Raw genomic sequence first — 17,250 nt, 5'->3', positions numbered from 1 at the left:
CATGATATGGACGTTAAAGATATCGGCCTGTAATTTGATGGCTGTTCCTTTTCTCCACTTTTAAATATTGGCGTTACATTAGCGATTTTCCATTCTTTAGGTACTTCTAGTTGCTTGATAGATTTACTGAATATTACCTGCAAGTAGGGGGCAATTTCTGAGGCTTGTTCTTTATATACGCGAGAAGGGATTTCGTCCGGACCAGGTGCATTATTTGGACTAAGCGATTTCAATATATTTTCTATTCCGAGCGTACTAATGTCAATGTATACAGGGATTGTCATCGGTCTCGGGTGAGTTATCGGAAGGCTCGGTGAACACGCTCTTGAAGTAGGAATTTAATAAATTGGCTTTATCGTAACTGCTTGTCAACTCATCTCCATTGTCGTTTGTTTCTCAGCGAACATACGGTAGATCGTTTACCTTGAACTTCCCTAACATATGGCCAAAATGCTTTTTGGTTATCCCGTAACTGCTTTACTAGTGTTTTTCTTTTAAAATTAGTGAATGCATTCCTGAACGCTTCCTTCGTGGCGGCTTTAGTCATCCTATATTTTTTAATTATTAGCTCGCGTTCAATAGCGGATAAATCCGTGCTGACTTTTTTTCATTTTAGCATGACACGCTCTGTCGCCTGAATGATTTTCTCACTTCCGCGTCGTACCATCTCGGTTCGCTGCCTTCTTTTACTGTTTTACTAGGGATGTAGCTATTTATTCCCGAAGTTACGAGAAAAAGAAAGTCATTCCAAGTAACACTCCAATGGCCGTAACAAGGGACCTCGTCACAGGTATAAACAAAACACTGTGTGGTATGCTGGAACGGGAGGATTCGCAGCAGTGACCAACCCCAGCCTCTCAACCGGAAACCCTTCACTAACACACGATCAACAGTATAGAAACCTTCGCGAGGGGTTTGGGGGGACCTCGCTAAGGCTGCTCACGTTGAAACCAATCACTCGCTTAACTATGAAGGAACCTTGGTGAGGGTTTTAGGGGGGCCTCGCTAAGGTTACTCAAGTTAAGAAACATACACGCACACGATCAACAGTGTAGAAACCTTCGCGAGGGGTTTGGGGGGACCTCGCTAAGGCTGCTCACGTTGAAACCAATCACTCGCTTAACTATGGAGGAACCTTCGCGAGAATTTTGGGGGGCCTCGCTAAGGTTACACAAGTTAAGACCCACACACACACACACACACACTATCACACAAACAACACTTACTCCGTGGGTTATGCTCCGGGAGAATGTGCTCAAAACTGAGCGATGGAACTGCCACCTGGACGGGAAAAGCCTACCGGTTTCGGAATCCAAGATTCCCTTCTCAACGCAACTGAGGTTAAAGCTTCACTTCAACAAGGTTGAGTGATGAAAAAACAATAGACACCGCTGAAATGTATGAAGAAGAGAGTGAGGGGGAGGGGAATAGTTGTGGTGTAGAGGATGGAAGAGGAGAGGGGGAAAATTGTGGTTGGACGTAAGTTGGTATGGGGGGGCGGAATAGGAGGGGAAGAGTTAACGGACGGAGAAGGGGGGGGAAAGGGAAGGTTTAACTTGGAAGGAGGGTGAGGGAACGTGACGTAAGGATGACCGTTATGGAGTGGAAAATAACTGAGGGCGTAACGTTCTTAGTGCAATAGAGAAAATAGAGAAGAATACGGGATGGGACCTTCGTCACTATTAAGGAGTTTCCCTTTGTTTCTATAAATGTAAATGCTCTCGTATGCGTCAAGTAGGTGTTTTGATGTTTGTTTCAATAGAGTAAGGTTGTCTAGGGTAATTTCGTGGTCTGTGTCAGTAAGGTGTTGTGCAATGCTGGATTTCTCCGGTTTGTTGTTTTTGTAATATGAGAGGTGTTCTTTGTATCTGGTAAGAATGTTGCGTCTTGTTTGACCTATGTAGGAAGCTGGGCATGAATTACAATTAATCTGATATAAGCCGGATTTTTCTTGAAGTGGTATTTTATCTTTACTGGTGCTTAAAAGTTGTCCAAAGTCCACAAGGCCAATTGCCCAATGAGCCCAATTTTTTATTAGGTCGTGTAATATTTGTGTCACAATTGAAATAACAGGCGTAGAATCTGAGTTTTTCCCGGCGTATGCTCTGCAGGAATATTTCTCGGGTTTCCCACCGGGTGTCGTATCGGGTTGTAGTTCCCAACGTTTCCCCCCCTTTTCCGTTAATGACCCCTGATGACGATGACGGACTTAGTCATGGAAACGTTGGGAACTACAACCCGATACGACACCCGGTGGGAAACCCGAGAAACATTCCTGCAGAAATAACAGGCGTTAGCACTGTAACTTAAACTTTCAATGTGGTCTCAAAGCGTTAGATATTCGTCTCACGAATACCTGGGCGTTTGCCAGTATTGTGACTCTTATGTTATGCAATGTTTTTTAGTAATTCTGGTGACTTCGAAATTGCTTGCAGTAAGATGGAGAGTTGACTGGGTTTTGATTGTTTTTTATTATAAATACACCGTCATTTCAATATTACAGCTGCCGGCCGTTTTCTGTCACTTCTTTCTGACCTCTGCATACAAATGGAATCGTATTAATCCCGAATTCATATTTTGCTTTAATCAATGCCCTTCAATACGCTAAATTTTACCAAGAAACATTATATGAAATTTTATAATTGGTTGAAAAATCAAATTTGCTCAATTTGATATTTTAGTGACTAAAAATTATTTTTTATCAGTTTTTCAATTAATTTATTTCAATCAAGTTTGTTACGAAAAGGATTTTGATGGAATTTTTTAGGTTGCGATGAAATTCTGTTTGATTTTTTTTATGTCAAACTTTTTCTCTATTCTTATCATCCGTATTCACGCGATTGATGTCACGACTCAACACCCATGCACTTACTAATGCTCTTTCGAGTTTTACATCGGAACTGTTGATATAATTCATGTTTTTCACATGTTCCTAGTGACTCAGTCATTGTAACTTTTTTTAGGTCCTTCGGCAGCAATCTACTCGCGCGATAAACGTTGAGTTTTCTTTCGAAGAAGGTGTGAGGATTAAGCCTAGAATTTGATCCTGAAGGCTTCCGGATACATCGGCCACTTTCGAGTTGTGGATCTTTCCCCCAACCCTCAAAAACTCGGCCTAGTGGCCAGCGAGCCTAGCCGACTAGCAAGTGGCCTTGGACTCGAGGCAGGGAACATAGGGGGGCAGTGTTTAGGGAAGGGAGGGAAGGCGATGTGTAGGGGATGGGGTTTAGATGACTGAAATTTTGGGAACCTTCTCGCTCGGGTTTGCGACTGTTGAACAGCCGAGTGCCACCGTGCTCACCCTCTGCGCCGCATGGAAGTATACGTACCTTAAGGCAACACGGTGGTCTTCAAGATTGGTAAATGGATATTATTTACGGAAGAGTAGAGCACAGAGATTGGTGAGATTTCGTCTCCAAAAAACCGGAAGTATTAAAAAAAATTTAATAATTCATTTCGTTACTAATTAAAGCAATCTCATGTAGTAGCGTGAAAATCCGGTAAGTAAGAATTGAAAGGTACAGTTTTATTATTCCTTGACATTTTTGAGAATATCGTTTGTTCTTCATGGTGTTTCAACCCGTCAAAATGTTTCAGAGATTTCGTTTTCAATGAAAATCGTAACTCCCGATGCATAAAAATATTAATTTCTTAGTTTTCCAATTTAAGTATTTCTGGAAGAAGGTAAAATGTTTTTAACTTCTCGTCCATGAGGTCTTCCCATAAAGCCTTGTCCATCTAATTTTTTTCTTAATTCCACGTGGAGTACAAAAGAAAAATATACAATGCGTTTATATATTATTTCGTATATTTCGTGGAGTATTCTGTTTCCCCTGGATTTCAAATAACTTTTGATCTTCGCTTCAGATAAATATTTCCTTATCGCATTTCACAGTAATCATCAATTGGAGAATCTCAGGAGGAAATTTCTTCTTCCTAAAGGCTGCAACTGGACGTTAGGGATGACGAAGACGCATGCTATGGTATTTTAGGCACTTATAAAATTTTCATAAATATAATCCGTACAAAAATATGTGTCAAAATTTACATATAATTACTAAAGTAACCTACCGATTAAGGTAGGTTTGTAATGAGTATTTACTAAACATTCTGGCTGTACTTCCTCCTATCATGGATTTCCTCTTCAATTCACTATGAAATTCCTTTCCATCTAATCTCTTATTTCCTTTCTATCTCTCACTTACCCAACATTCTTTCCTGTAACACAGTTTTCTCTCCTCCCTTGCTATGTCCTACACTTCGTCGTTCTTCTTAGTCTCCGTCCGCTTCACTTTCTCCGTTCTTGTCCATTTACTTTTATCTTGTGTCTCAATCGTAGCTCGTGAATCTTTACGAACCGCATAAATAATAAATTGGCCAATTTATTTTTATTTATCCGTGGAATCATCATTAAAAGCACATTTAAAATAAATTAGGATAAAGTAGGAATCCCATTTAGGCCTTGCCTGTAGGATACCTCAAGACAAATGACAATACGTATTGCAAAAATTAGTAAGTTGAGACCAGATACGAAACATAATAAATGCTCGAAAAAATAGCAATTTTTGTTTAATCTCAGCCTGCCGTGCAAAAAAAATATATTGAGCATTAAACGCACTATCAACAAATTAATTTATTTGGATTTTCTACAATAAGTTACCACTTACATAATCTTTAAAAAATATGTTAAACTATTTGATCCTCTTATAATTTCTGACCATCAAGAAAACAATTTCGTCTTACATAGATAAATGAGCGTTTGAACGGAAAAATTACGCGTCGGAAAAATATAAATTTTGGTAGATCTTAAATTGAATGCATTGGTTTCAGCTTCTTCTTTACGTTTATATCCTCTTATGGGGTTGAAAATTTTGAATACTTAGAAAAGGTTATGGTGACGTAAAGGGAGAACTGTAAATCTACAAATATAGGGAAGGACGCACAGTGGGCTGAAATCGAAAAAAGCTGGACAAAACCTCGAAAATGGTTTTTTTGAGTATGGAAGTTGAAACTTTGCACAGTTGGTGCCAACACATTAGTGCATTTTTTGACGCAAAATATTTTTCTTAGGCTAATTTTTTATATAAAATACATAGCCTCAAAGTTGAACAAATTTGGCGGAAATTGCCCGCTTTGAATTTTTTTCGAAATTCAGCATGTTTAAACTAATGTCACACCTTTAGTAGTAATTCAATAGCAACAAAAATTTATAAATTTGTTAAACGGTTTGTTATCATCGATTACCATCAACTTTCACGACTTGGTTGTTGTATTTGTGACCAATAAGATACAAAATGGCGGACCCTGTTTTTCGTCGAATTTTTGTGTTTATGTAGGATTTTAAAAAAAGGATCACCGAGTTACCTCGAGATATTTACACCACATATACAACAAAGTATATAGATTATGATAATCGGAAGTACAGCTGCGACCACCTGCGACGCCGAAATTAAGATCGATTTTTCGAACGTGCGGCACCGCCCGGAGCTGGCTGCTGGCCACGGGAATTGCCGTACTCGACGGATGTTGGATAGTGAATCATTTTAAATAAATTTATTGAATAAAAGCTATGATATATTATTACTGCATTTATTTTCCTTTTGTTGTAACCCGATTTCTTTACTGTCTTGTCATATTTATCACCGATGCAGTACAAAATGGCGGACGCTAATTTCAGTAATATTTTTGCCCGTGTGTGACTGTATAAAAAGGAGGACACCGAGTTGCTCTCAGATATTTACATCGTAATTGCATCAAGCCTTTTAGAGTCGTCATCCACGGAAATAATCTGCGGCCGTTGGCAACAAACTAAATAAAATCGATGTTTTTACCGTGCCGCGCAGTCCGCGGCTGCTCCCTGGGCTCATGGATTGTCGTGACGCAGCGTACATTATAAAGCGCTATGAATGCAAAGCCTTTGCTGAGGATGTATTTAATGTTATTATTAACTGTATAGGCTTTTAGGCTTCTTTCTCAGTCCTTCCATTTTTGATAAAAGGTTATCAATGAATATTTAAATGAACCCTATGTACATGTAATAGCATCACTCCGAGTCGGTTGATGAACTGTCGCTTTCACTTTGAGGCTGCAGGATTTCTGGGTCATCGTCATTTAGTAACAGTAAATTCCTCACTTATATCGGCATTCTTCGGGATTTCTTTGTAATTAGGGGTGCGGCGTTGGGTATTACTGAATCTGAGGTCAGGAGGAGGCGACGAAATAAGTCATCGTTGGTAGATATATTCTAGAGTGCTTCCTGCTAAAGCTTTCTCGATATTTTCTGCTATCTTTATTGCGTGCTTCAATTGCTTCTTCACATAATATCCCTAGAGGAAGAATCATCTCTGTAGCTATACCTGCTCCATGTATTAGGACCTTATGAACGGTTTGGGGCACCATAGAACTCCTACCTACAAATATTCCTCCGACCTAGGCTCTTGTTGCCAAACTTGATTATACTGCGAATGCCCATAACTGCCGTCGAAATCATATTTACAAATCAGAGTGCACTTCAATTCACTTCTGGCATCAGGAACAGTTGCCACGCAAGCTAGAATCGGTGAGGCAGTGTGCGACAGGAGAGTTTGTTGATTGACTTCGCACGATATTTCTATAATCTCTATGCCATCCGGGTACGTAGTATTTTTAGCAAACCTCACTCTTTCATAGTTCGGGTATAATTTATGACCATGGCTTTCAGCTATTTTCCGAAGACACTTGTAGTGGTTTTTTGTCAAGTGCATCGATATGATAACAGAAAGAGCCTCGTCTTCTGACATCATGGAGGAACCTGAGATGGGTGTCTTCCATTTAGCTAGGACTCTCCTTGCTCTGCTTGGAATGGTCGTTTCCACTAATTTGGAGGCTCTCCTTCCTCTCCAATTGTCATCGATGCTGCGAATGATAAAGTTGCTGCCGAGTGAGAAGATCTAAGACTTTCAGTCTTCCTCCTCTTAGTTCTTTTGCTAACTTTGTCATTTTTTTCCGGGCGTCCACCAGATTATAATGGGATCAAAGTGAGTAAAAAATCGCCCTTAAATCCATTGAGATAATGCAAAAACTCAGGTCACTTATTAATCGCATATACTTATCCAAAGAATTAGAAAACGTTCTAGAATTGACAAGAGCTTCTTATTTTCTTCTTATTCTCGCAGAATTTCGAAAAAAATTCAAAGCGGGCAATTTCCGCCAAATTTGTTCAACTTTGAGGCTATGTATTTTATATAAAAAATTAGCCTAAGAAAAATATTTTGCGTCAAAAAATGCACTAATGTGTTGGCAACAACTGTGCAAAGTTTCAACTTCCATACTCAAAAAAACCATTTTCGAGGTTTTGTCCAGCTTTTTTCGATTTCAGCCCACTGTGGGACGGTTCAAATTATATTTTATAGCAATCAGTCAATTGCTTTTTGGAGAATTAGCAACCAATTGCTCGAACTTTAATACCCCTCCCCAGAATGTTCTCAAGTAGTTAAATTATGATTGTACTGACACTTTATTAATTGTTTTAATAAATTTTGGGTAACATCATAGAGTAAGTTTATATTCTTACTCAATGGTAACATTTACTTCGGAGGGAGTAAAGCGTTGCGTGGATAATTTTATATTTCCTGGAAATTTGGTTAACTTAATTATGACTTTAGTCTTCTTGTGAGTAATCCTCATGCCATATTCATCACATCTCTTGTCTAATGCATCCACTATACTCTTCAGCCCTCTCGCTGACTGGCTAATCAACGCCTGATCGTCCGTGAACCTTACTGATTTTACATCATTCCTCCCACTTTGACTCCAGTTCCCACCTCATCCCACGCTTCTCTTGCCATCACCTCAGCATATACTCCAGAAAACAATGGAGATAGTGAACAGTCTTGCCTTACTTCTCGGGCAAAGCTTGCCCTCCCAGTTTCTCCGTCCGCTACCTTCACTTGCGCAGTATTGACCAAATGAAGATTACAAATGAGTCGCCTATCCCTCCAATTGACGCCTATTTTCTTGAGAATATCCATAATTATGTCCAGTCCACTCTATGAAATACTTTTCCTCAAATACTTACATATACTTCAGCAGAATTCACGGTGAAAGATGGTACATCATCCTTCTCTACTTCACCACCAGCAAGGTTGACATTGACATCCACCTCTTCCAGATCGTTAACATCTTGCCCACAAACCTAAATAAAATTCGATCAAATAATTATTAGAAATATTAACCTCGATTTTTTTATAGATGAAACTTCAAAATCATGCAACCATTTTCCGTTTTCAACAGATAAAAATAGTGAAATCGCCAGAACACATAAAGAGTAGAAAATGGGTATGGATAAAGATCTACCGATGGGGATAGATAAGTAAAAATGTTCTCAGATATTTATGCATTGAAGAAGTTATGTTAAGGTCCGCAGGATTAGCGGGGAAAACTTCTCCGTCTTCAACTGTAGCTTTGAACTGCACATTAGCATGAATGGTATTTGTTTTCCTTCAACGAGTGCATCGAGGAACTGGTGTGCTGTTGGAATCTTGCGAGTCAGGCTCAAGGTAAGCCTTGTAATTTTCTCGCACTCTAACCCTCGGCATGTTGATTGAATTTCGCAAGGCAGTGGGCTATTCATGTAACAGTTGGCTTTTTCATGCATTCACGTTTTGTTTCACGATATCCGAGCGCCAGATCACACAAGAACAAAGTCCGATATTCATATGTTGAACCACTTACGTGGGTAATTTCGCCGCCATTGCTTTTTCTGAGAGACCCATCCCTGAGAGAAAATTTTACAATAAGGCATGTGTGTGTATGTGTGTGTGTGCCTCATGCAATGCTATGTTCTAACTTCCAGCTGAAGATATGACCTTTGCCAGGCAGATACATGGTACAAGAGTAGCTTATTCCTACAGCTCCCTAGACTATCCTCAAGGTCGTTTCAGCATCAACCTCAAAGGTACCGGACTCAGGGTTCATAGCAGTATAGGACGTGGATCAGGAGCAGCTGTTCATGTCAGCAGGAAAGACGTGAGTGCATGGCTCTTAACTTTTCTTCATCCCATATGGTGCCAACCATCAGCCTGGGGGATATGTGCAAAGAGTATATTTGGCTGCAGTGGCACAGTGAGGGGGGGTTTGAGGGATAAAATCCCCCCCCAGGCCTCAGAGAACTTTCAATCCATTATACTTAATTGGATTGATATTACTCATAGAATGGTGAAAGGATTGATAAAATATCCCACAGAAAGCCGTAAAACTCACCATTTTGATCAATTTTTCTTAAAATTTAGCAATTTATTAACCTCTCACCTACCACTTACACTGATGGGTATTCCATACCCCACACACCCTGGTATTAGTGGCATCTAAACCCCTTAATTCCTAGCTGCATCACTGTTGGACTGATCTATGGGCTGGTTTTTTTTTTGCACCCAAGCCTCTTATTTTTTGTGCCTTTGTCTCTATTTTGTAGTACTTTGTCATGCTTCAACACGACATGTACCGCAAAAAATGCATTTTAGGCTCTCTATAAATGTTTAAGTTCAAACTAGCAAATTTGCCAAAAAAGACCATGTACTCTTGAGCTTACCAGACAAAATAGGCTGGCACTTAAAGGGATAATATTCTACTATTTAATGGTTTGGTGTCAAAGCATTCCTCCTTGGTGATGAATCAAGAGAGCATCAAAAGAACTTTAAGAGCAAACCTTGGGTCATAGGAAAAGGAGGACCAGGGTGAAATTTGCCATCAAAAACATTTGGATTATCGAATTCAAACCTAGATATCCCAATTGCAGGTGAGATATGATACCAGTTATACCACTAAGCCATATTTCAGACTGTGTTTACTCAACTTGATGTTAGAGTTTCAATTTCACATTGCGGCACAGGAGATGGAGGCAGAAAGTAGAGGAAGGATGGGATTAGAGTTAACCATAAATAATAAAAGCTGCCAAGAAGCCAGTTGGCTAAAATATGGTAGAAGGATAAAAACCTGGATAGCAGAGAAATTATAGAAGGAATGGAGGAGAGAAGGAAGTGGAAAAGTGTGGACATGGAGAAAAGCAAAAGGGAAAGGAGAAAAGCAAAATGGGGAAACAAATAATTGATTACAACGTGAAACTGAGAGTAGTTATGCAGTTGACGGAAAAGGCAGTGTGAGAAATGGAAACATTTTCAGCAGGAAAGAGGCAAAGTTAAAGTCATAAGTCATTATCAGACGGCAAAGAAATGCAAGCCATGTCAAAAGTTAAGGCATAATATATGGAAGGATCTTATCTGAGCATCCCATGGTCAGAGTAAATGGAAGTAGGTAGTATGTGGAGGATATGTAAAATAGCAGGAAAAAGCCAGGAAGATTAAATATAGTGGACATAATTGCTGTGGAATGTATGGAAATTGTATAAGAAATCCTTATGAAAATATTTAGTGGCAGATTGGAGGGATAGGCAATTCATTCATAGTTTGTACAAGGCCCAGACTATTGAAATGAGGGTAGAGGATGGAGAATCAGGGTGGGCAGAAATTGGCCAAGGGGCGAGGCAAGACTCGTCATTGCTTTTTAATGTGTAGACTCATGAAATGGTAAGAGAGGCCTGGGATGAGATGGAAGCTGGAGTTAATATGATGGTAGATACGCTTAAATCAGTTCATTATCCAGTCAACAAGTGGCTGTAGGCTATGGTGGATGTGTTTGACAAGCATTGTGAGGTATATAGCATGATAATGAATCTCCAGAAAACGGTAGGTAAGAAGAATGTAGTTATGCAGTTTTGAATAGGATCACGAGCTAGGAATGTAAGACTTGGGACAAGGGAGATGAGCAAAAACTTGAGCAGGTAGAGCAATTCAACTATTTGAGCTGCGCATTAGCGGGCAACAGACACTGCATGAGGACACCAGAAAGAGAACTGCATTAGCAAAAGAGACATTCACGAATGGGAAAGTGCTGTTGAGAGGTGATTGAGTTAAAGTTATGGGAAAGGCTAGTAACCATCAATAATAAAAGCTGCCAAGAAGCCAGTTGGCTAAAATATGGTAGAAGGATAAAAACCTGGATAGCAGAGAAATTATGGAAGGAATGGAGGAGAGAAGGAAGTGGAAAAGTGAGACATGGAGAAAAGCAAAAGGGAAAGGAGAAAAGCAAAATGGGGAAACAAATAATTGATTACAATGTGAAACTGAGAGTAGTCTTGAGAGAGATTTGGAGTCTAATGCTTTACGAGTTGGAAACATGGACGCTAAAGAAGGAGGACGAGAGAAGGCTGGAGGCTTTTGAGATGTGGGTGTGGAAAAGAATGGAGAAATTGAAGTGGACGGAGAGGAGGAGGAATGACAAAGAGCTGGTCATGGTGGGTGAGGAGAGGCAGCTTCCATAAGAAATATAGAGGGGACAGAAGGTTTGGATGGTGAAAGTTTTGAAGCAGGGAAGGGTGGTTGAAAACAGTTTTAGAGAAGGGGAGAATGCTGTGTAAATGTGGGAGATGGAGGAAGCAAAGAATATGTTTAGGTAAAATGAAAGGGAGTTTGCCTTATTTTGAATTATTATTATTATAGTATTCTACCGATTAAGGTAGGTTTCCATGGAGTACGCAAGAAGTGATCTGGGAGCCTCCCTTTCCTTCCAGCACTGCCTTCTTTAACTCACAGTAAGGCCTACTCTCTTTCAATCTATCTAAAAATCCTATTCTTCTCCTTCCCCTCCCTCGTTTCCCTAACATTCTAGCCTCTAGCACCATTTTCAACATCCCCTCCCCGATAAGCACTAACTCCATCCATACCTTCTGTCTCCTCCGTATCTCATCTAAAAGCTGCCTCTCCTCGCCAACCATATCCAGCACTTGGTCGTTCCTTTTCCTCTCCGTCCATTTCACCCTCTCCCATCTTCTCCATACCCACATCTCGATTGCCTCCAATCTTCTCTCGTCTTCTTTCCTTAGTGTCCACGTTTCCGCACCGTAGAGAGCTACACTCCAGATCAAACTCTTCACTAACCTTTTCTTTAAACTCTTACATAACGATCCTCTTAGAAGCTGGATAATGAACTGATGTAAACTTAGTCAGTAGATAACTTCAATGATAACCACGAATTGTGGGGTTAGCTCTGAAATGGACTACACCATTGGTGTAGCTTCTTGGAAGTCCACATTCCTTTGAATTTTGGACATCTTGCATTGATCTTTGATGGATCCCAACGGCCCAAATGAAGCAACTAGTACGATGAACCTTGGTAATTTGCTATGGAACCCAATGATCCAGGGTCGCCACTGTGGCCTGAAAAGCCAAAGATCTGTGGTTTTATTTGTGGGACCCGGGAATTTTGTGCTTTTGCACTTAATATTAATTTCACCGCTTTTAACTAAGCAAAGATTCAACTACCATGAAAAGTGTTTATGTCATTGATGAACTAAGAAAAAATAGAAGCTCTGGGGGTTAAATAAATATTCTGTAACTTTGTATGTTCCACACAACATTATTACGTAAACCTAACCTTGTTTGAACTGTCGCATGTCATTCTCAAGAGGTTATACACTTTATTACTATGTTGTATTAATCTGTCATTCCATAGTCTTTTATTATATGCCATTATCATGAGGTGTTTCATCTTGAGAATGATATGTGAGGGCTGAAACTGGTTTAGGTTTATCTAGTATGATTATGTGGAATTTACTATGTTCCAAGATATTTGCCAGCAGATGTAAGGTGCCACAAAGTAAACTTATAAACCGTGAAAGATATAAATAGGGGAGGGTTCGCACGCCTACTTGTAAAAAGCACATGGAAATAAGTGTTTGATTCTCCTCACACAGGATGGTCAGTCTGTGGTGGGAAGGTGTCGTGGCAAATGCGGAGCCTGCCACCCAGCAGATGAGGTGGCCTCGATGAGATGGAGGTGGCCTCCGTGGGCAATAAACAATATCCACGCTTGTGTCTTCAGGCAGGGGCAGCAGGAAGATGTTGCTCAGCCACTAAATACATTAAAATCATTGTCGTCATGCATGAATGTGATCGATGAACACACGCCATTGGAACGATGGCATGGTGAAAGATGAAGTTAGGGAGATGAAGTGAAGCCGAGCAGGTCTCGAGCTTTCAAGACCCCCTCGTTGGAATTCTTGGTGTGAAAGGAATGTTTGAAGGAACATTATCATCTGTAAAGAATTCCACCTCCGTAATAACTTATTATAGGGTGCAGTTAGTCATATCAGTTTTATTGGTGGTATCAATTCATGTTTATATATTTCAATTGATTTTGCTGATTTCACTGGAATACTTGATTTGATCAGAAAATAAACACACTGCCACTAAATCAATAGGGTGGCTTCCTATTATTATTTTATTGCCTAAATCGAAAGATTATTACTCCTTGAGTACGTATTTGTCGCTTTTACATTTTTAAATGACGATATCTATTTTTCGCGATTAAATGAAAAGTGAAAAATTTCAAACGCGCGAAAACGCGACGCGTAAGTAGGAATGATGGGAAAAAGGCCGTGCGACGCATTTCTGGTTCCCCCTCCCGCCTTGTGAGGTGATCTTGATCGAGGCTCTGAGCGCTGATAGGACGCAGGATGCTAGCGGATAGCTGAGTACCTTGCTGGCTTGTAGCGCTTGGCTTAAAAAAGGTTTATTAATACCTTATCAAACGAAGAAAACTTTCCGACCTTAGCCAGTTTTAATACGTGATTATTAAGACACGTTTCTCTGAGCTCTGTGCCTCATGCATGCATTGGTAGCCTCAGACGATGTATAACTCCTATCTTCTCCTATAGAAACTAGGTCCCTGTGACGTCACGTGGACTGGAATCGCATGGGCGCCAATCTGGCTTTTATCAAATGAGGTTAAAATTGACCATTAACATTTGTCTAAACTGGGATTTCAAAAACCAAATAATTTGTGTATTATGAATACACTAATGGTGGGTAACGATTTGCAATCAATGCCTTTCGTTTTCTTTGATGAAGGAAACTAGCCTATTGCAGCACAGGAGTAAATTTTGTGAGCATAAATGTAATTTCAAACATAAGTTTTATTTCAAGTATATTCTTAAGCTCATGATGTGATTGTGTTAGTGACTGTTTTGAGCATATGAAGGTTTTTACATATTTATGTTGATTTATGTTGAAAAATATTCCTAATGTTTGGCAGTTATTATTAAAATGTCCACTTGAGTTATGCCTCTATGATCAAACATGTGTAAAAATCCAGTTTAAGATGCAGGGGCATTGATTCCCTAGCGTGCATACGCACAATTTTCATCGGAGTCAGGCAAGTGGTATGAGCATTATCTCAAAACAATGCGTAACCGAACTATTGATTGTAAATATTTGCATATTTGCATTCTTTGTGTGATTCAATTATGATATGAAATTGATCCACGTCTTATTCTGAAATCATCTGTGCTTTTTATCCATTAAAACAGTGCCATCGGGCCAATCTATTAGCTACGTTTTTTTACACTTTTACTTTTTTCTGCTTCATGTAGCTTTTGTAACTATTTTTTTAGTATCTGTCATGGTTTAACATACCTGTTAGTATTGAGGGCACCTGAAAAAAATAATTACCTTCAGAAAATGCATATATTAGGCTTTTGTTTTACTAATTTTTAAGTGCATACCTGCGAATTTGCCAACGAAACCCTGGCATTCATCACTATACGGCAGTCACTTAGAGCGTTGATTTGATTGCCGTTGCTAGCAAAGAAACATGCCTAAAGCTCATGAATGCTTACAGGGAATTAATATTTTTGTATGTTGTGAATATTGATCTAAAAAAATGCTGAGGCCATGTCCTTAATGTAAAAAAATCTGGGATCACAGTATAATTTGTGTGTTTAACATTTTAGAGATATGTATTCCAAAGTCAAATTGCATTGATAAAATTACATATATAAGAGAGGGTCTTATCTGATACTAATTTATTGCTGAGTATCTATTGTGACAGCGGTGCCAAATTGAGATTGATGTGATTTTTAAAATCATAATTTAACTATAAAAGAATCTTTAAATCTTACAAAGAAGTGTTCTTTTCCTTCAAATTAAATTTCTTTTCAAATTAAATTCAATATCCTAAATTGTATTTAACAAAAGAACAAAGGAGGCAGTGCTATAACCCACGTGGTTTATTGCACTGCCTCCTTTGTTCAACAGGTCATTTTCATGTATGCAAAAATTTCATTATCCTTTTCACCTTTTTTATTTTACCTATTTTTCATCTTTCTGGGCAGTAATTATCCTATTCAAATGTAACTGTGTTAGTTACTGCTTATTCATTTTTATAGAACTATAACAATTTCGAAAATAACTCTTTGCTCATGCATCATTGAACTGTATTATAGGTATGCATTAAAGAAAGTCTTTGTGAAATATGATGTTAAGTAACGTTACTGTTTGTTCCATTGAAATGAATGTATCTGGTGAATTTAAATATTGCCATATTTGTTATTATTGATAAGTATTACGATGTTCATGTAGAGTTTTTGAAATATCTGAGGCATGCACAAAATGTCTGTGCTTCAGCAGAAAATTGATTTTGAAAGATTCTCTTTGTGTAGAAAATTTGTTTTGGACTATATTTATCAATTTTGTCTCCTCCTCTAATATATCTAATTATCTGTTTTCACTGTTGGAAACTGATATTTAAAATGCATCTGCAACTATGAACTTACAATTCAAGTGGTGATTTCCTATTTATGAAAGGAGATTTGGCAAAAAGTCTGTCTTTATCTGTCTATTATCTGTCCCATTGTGAAAGATTAGGTCGAACAGATTATATGTTGATATTTAAATTGTAAATAAATTTGTTTAATTTATATCATTGTCATGTTGTAATCCTGTAAAAAAACTCTTGTTATAAAAGCTTATAAAATAAAAAAATAAAAAAGCTTATAAAAGCTTATAAAATTGTAATTAGAATTTTGCCTATTTACTTTTTCCATGCATATTGTTGGGTAATTTTTTTAGCCAAGAAATTGCAATATATATTTATTCTATGCAATGCTTATTATTCCATCTTACAAAGATAATATCCATTGAAAACCATTGCCCTGGAAATAATAATTTTTGGAGTACCTGTTGTAAGTGGCTAGTTGGTTGTTTTTAAGTGATCTATCTTTTTTGGGAATGTTTAGCTGGGGAATATTAGCTAATAATATTTATTATTTAAAATTTATATGATTCCAGAGTGACTATGAATTGGATTGAAAAACAAGCAAAGAATGATCATTTCAGGTGTATATTTTTTGTAAGATTTTTAAAATTTATGATGGCTGTCGTTCAGATAAGTGTACAGTAAAAACCAGAGGCAAGTTTCCCATTGAGAATTTCATACAATGTTAATTTTCTATGAGTACTTTGGAGTTTTTCTTCATGCATGATAATGTCGAAATTTGATAAGTTGTCTCTTCATATAGGTATGTAACTACCATATTGACATAACTATGTATTTTTTATAGTTAATATAATTATTGCAATATGCATGGAGAAAGCTATTCTGTCCCCATTACATTATTAGCTGTCCGGTGAATGTTGTAATAATGAAAAGGTGTGGAGTAACATAACATAACTGTCTTCAATTTAAACTAAAGTGTAGCAATGAAAATCGTAGCACTTCCACTATTAAGGACACCGCTCGAGTCTTATACTTCGGAGTTGCTAATATTATTTGTACTGTGTACATATTAATACCAATAAATAATGTTTTTATTATATTTAATTTTCTGTGTCATATTCCACTGTTTTCCATCTAAGGTTTTCCAGAGGGTCCTCTTCTCTCCTGATCTCCATTACGAATTCCTGGTAACACACCGGCATTTTTACTGAGTAAGTGTAAAAAGGTAGTTGATCTAATAACTTGACCCTTGAGACAAAATGACAGCACCAAATATTTTGTCTCAATTGTCATGTTCTTATCCTGTAAAAAACTCTTGTACAAAGCTTATAAAATTGTAATTAATATGTGGATAAACATTACTCAATGGATAAAGATGGGGAAATAAGCCTTACCGTGAAAGATGTAAAAATCAGTCTACATCTGCACAATTACCGCAAGCCGCATTAAGGCCGCCGCCGTATTTCCTAATTTTATATTTGGATTTAAATTTCCAAATAATACATTTAAACTTTTTCGTTCTTTGCAGTGAACTCGCGTTTATAAAAAGGATTTTCATTTCCAAATCACATTTATAATTTTTCCACTCTCCGCAGTGAATTCGCGTTTACATCAAGGATTTTCATTTACAAATCAATTATTAATTTTCTCATCCGTCGCTGT

The 17,250-nt window shown here is 38.1% G+C and overlaps 1 protein-coding gene across 1 annotated transcript in view; it reads left to right on the top strand.

Moving 5' to 3' along the window:
* Positions 1-13,327, top strand: part of LOC124161897 (A disintegrin and metalloproteinase with thrombospondin motifs 20-like) — a 219,732-nt gene extending 206,405 nt beyond the window's left edge. Inside the window, exons 2-3 of the mRNA XM_046538161.1 lie at positions 8,834-9,006; positions 12,788-13,327. Of these exons, the coding sequence (XP_046394117.1) occupies positions 8,842-9,006; positions 12,788-13,030 (408 nt within the window). The 5' untranslated portion in view covers positions 8,834-8,841 and the 3' untranslated portion in view covers positions 13,031-13,327. The remainder of the gene's footprint in view (positions 1-8,833; positions 9,007-12,787) is intronic.
* The last annotated feature ends 3,923 nt before the right edge of the window (positions 13,328-17,250 follow it).

The sequence above is a fragment of the Ischnura elegans genome, chromosome 7 (assembly GCF_921293095.1).
Source record: "Ischnura elegans chromosome 7, ioIscEleg1.1, whole genome shotgun sequence".
NCBI lineage: Eukaryota > Metazoa > Arthropoda > Insecta > Odonata > Coenagrionidae > Ischnura > Ischnura elegans.
This window is presented reverse-complemented; position numbering and strand designations above follow the sequence as displayed.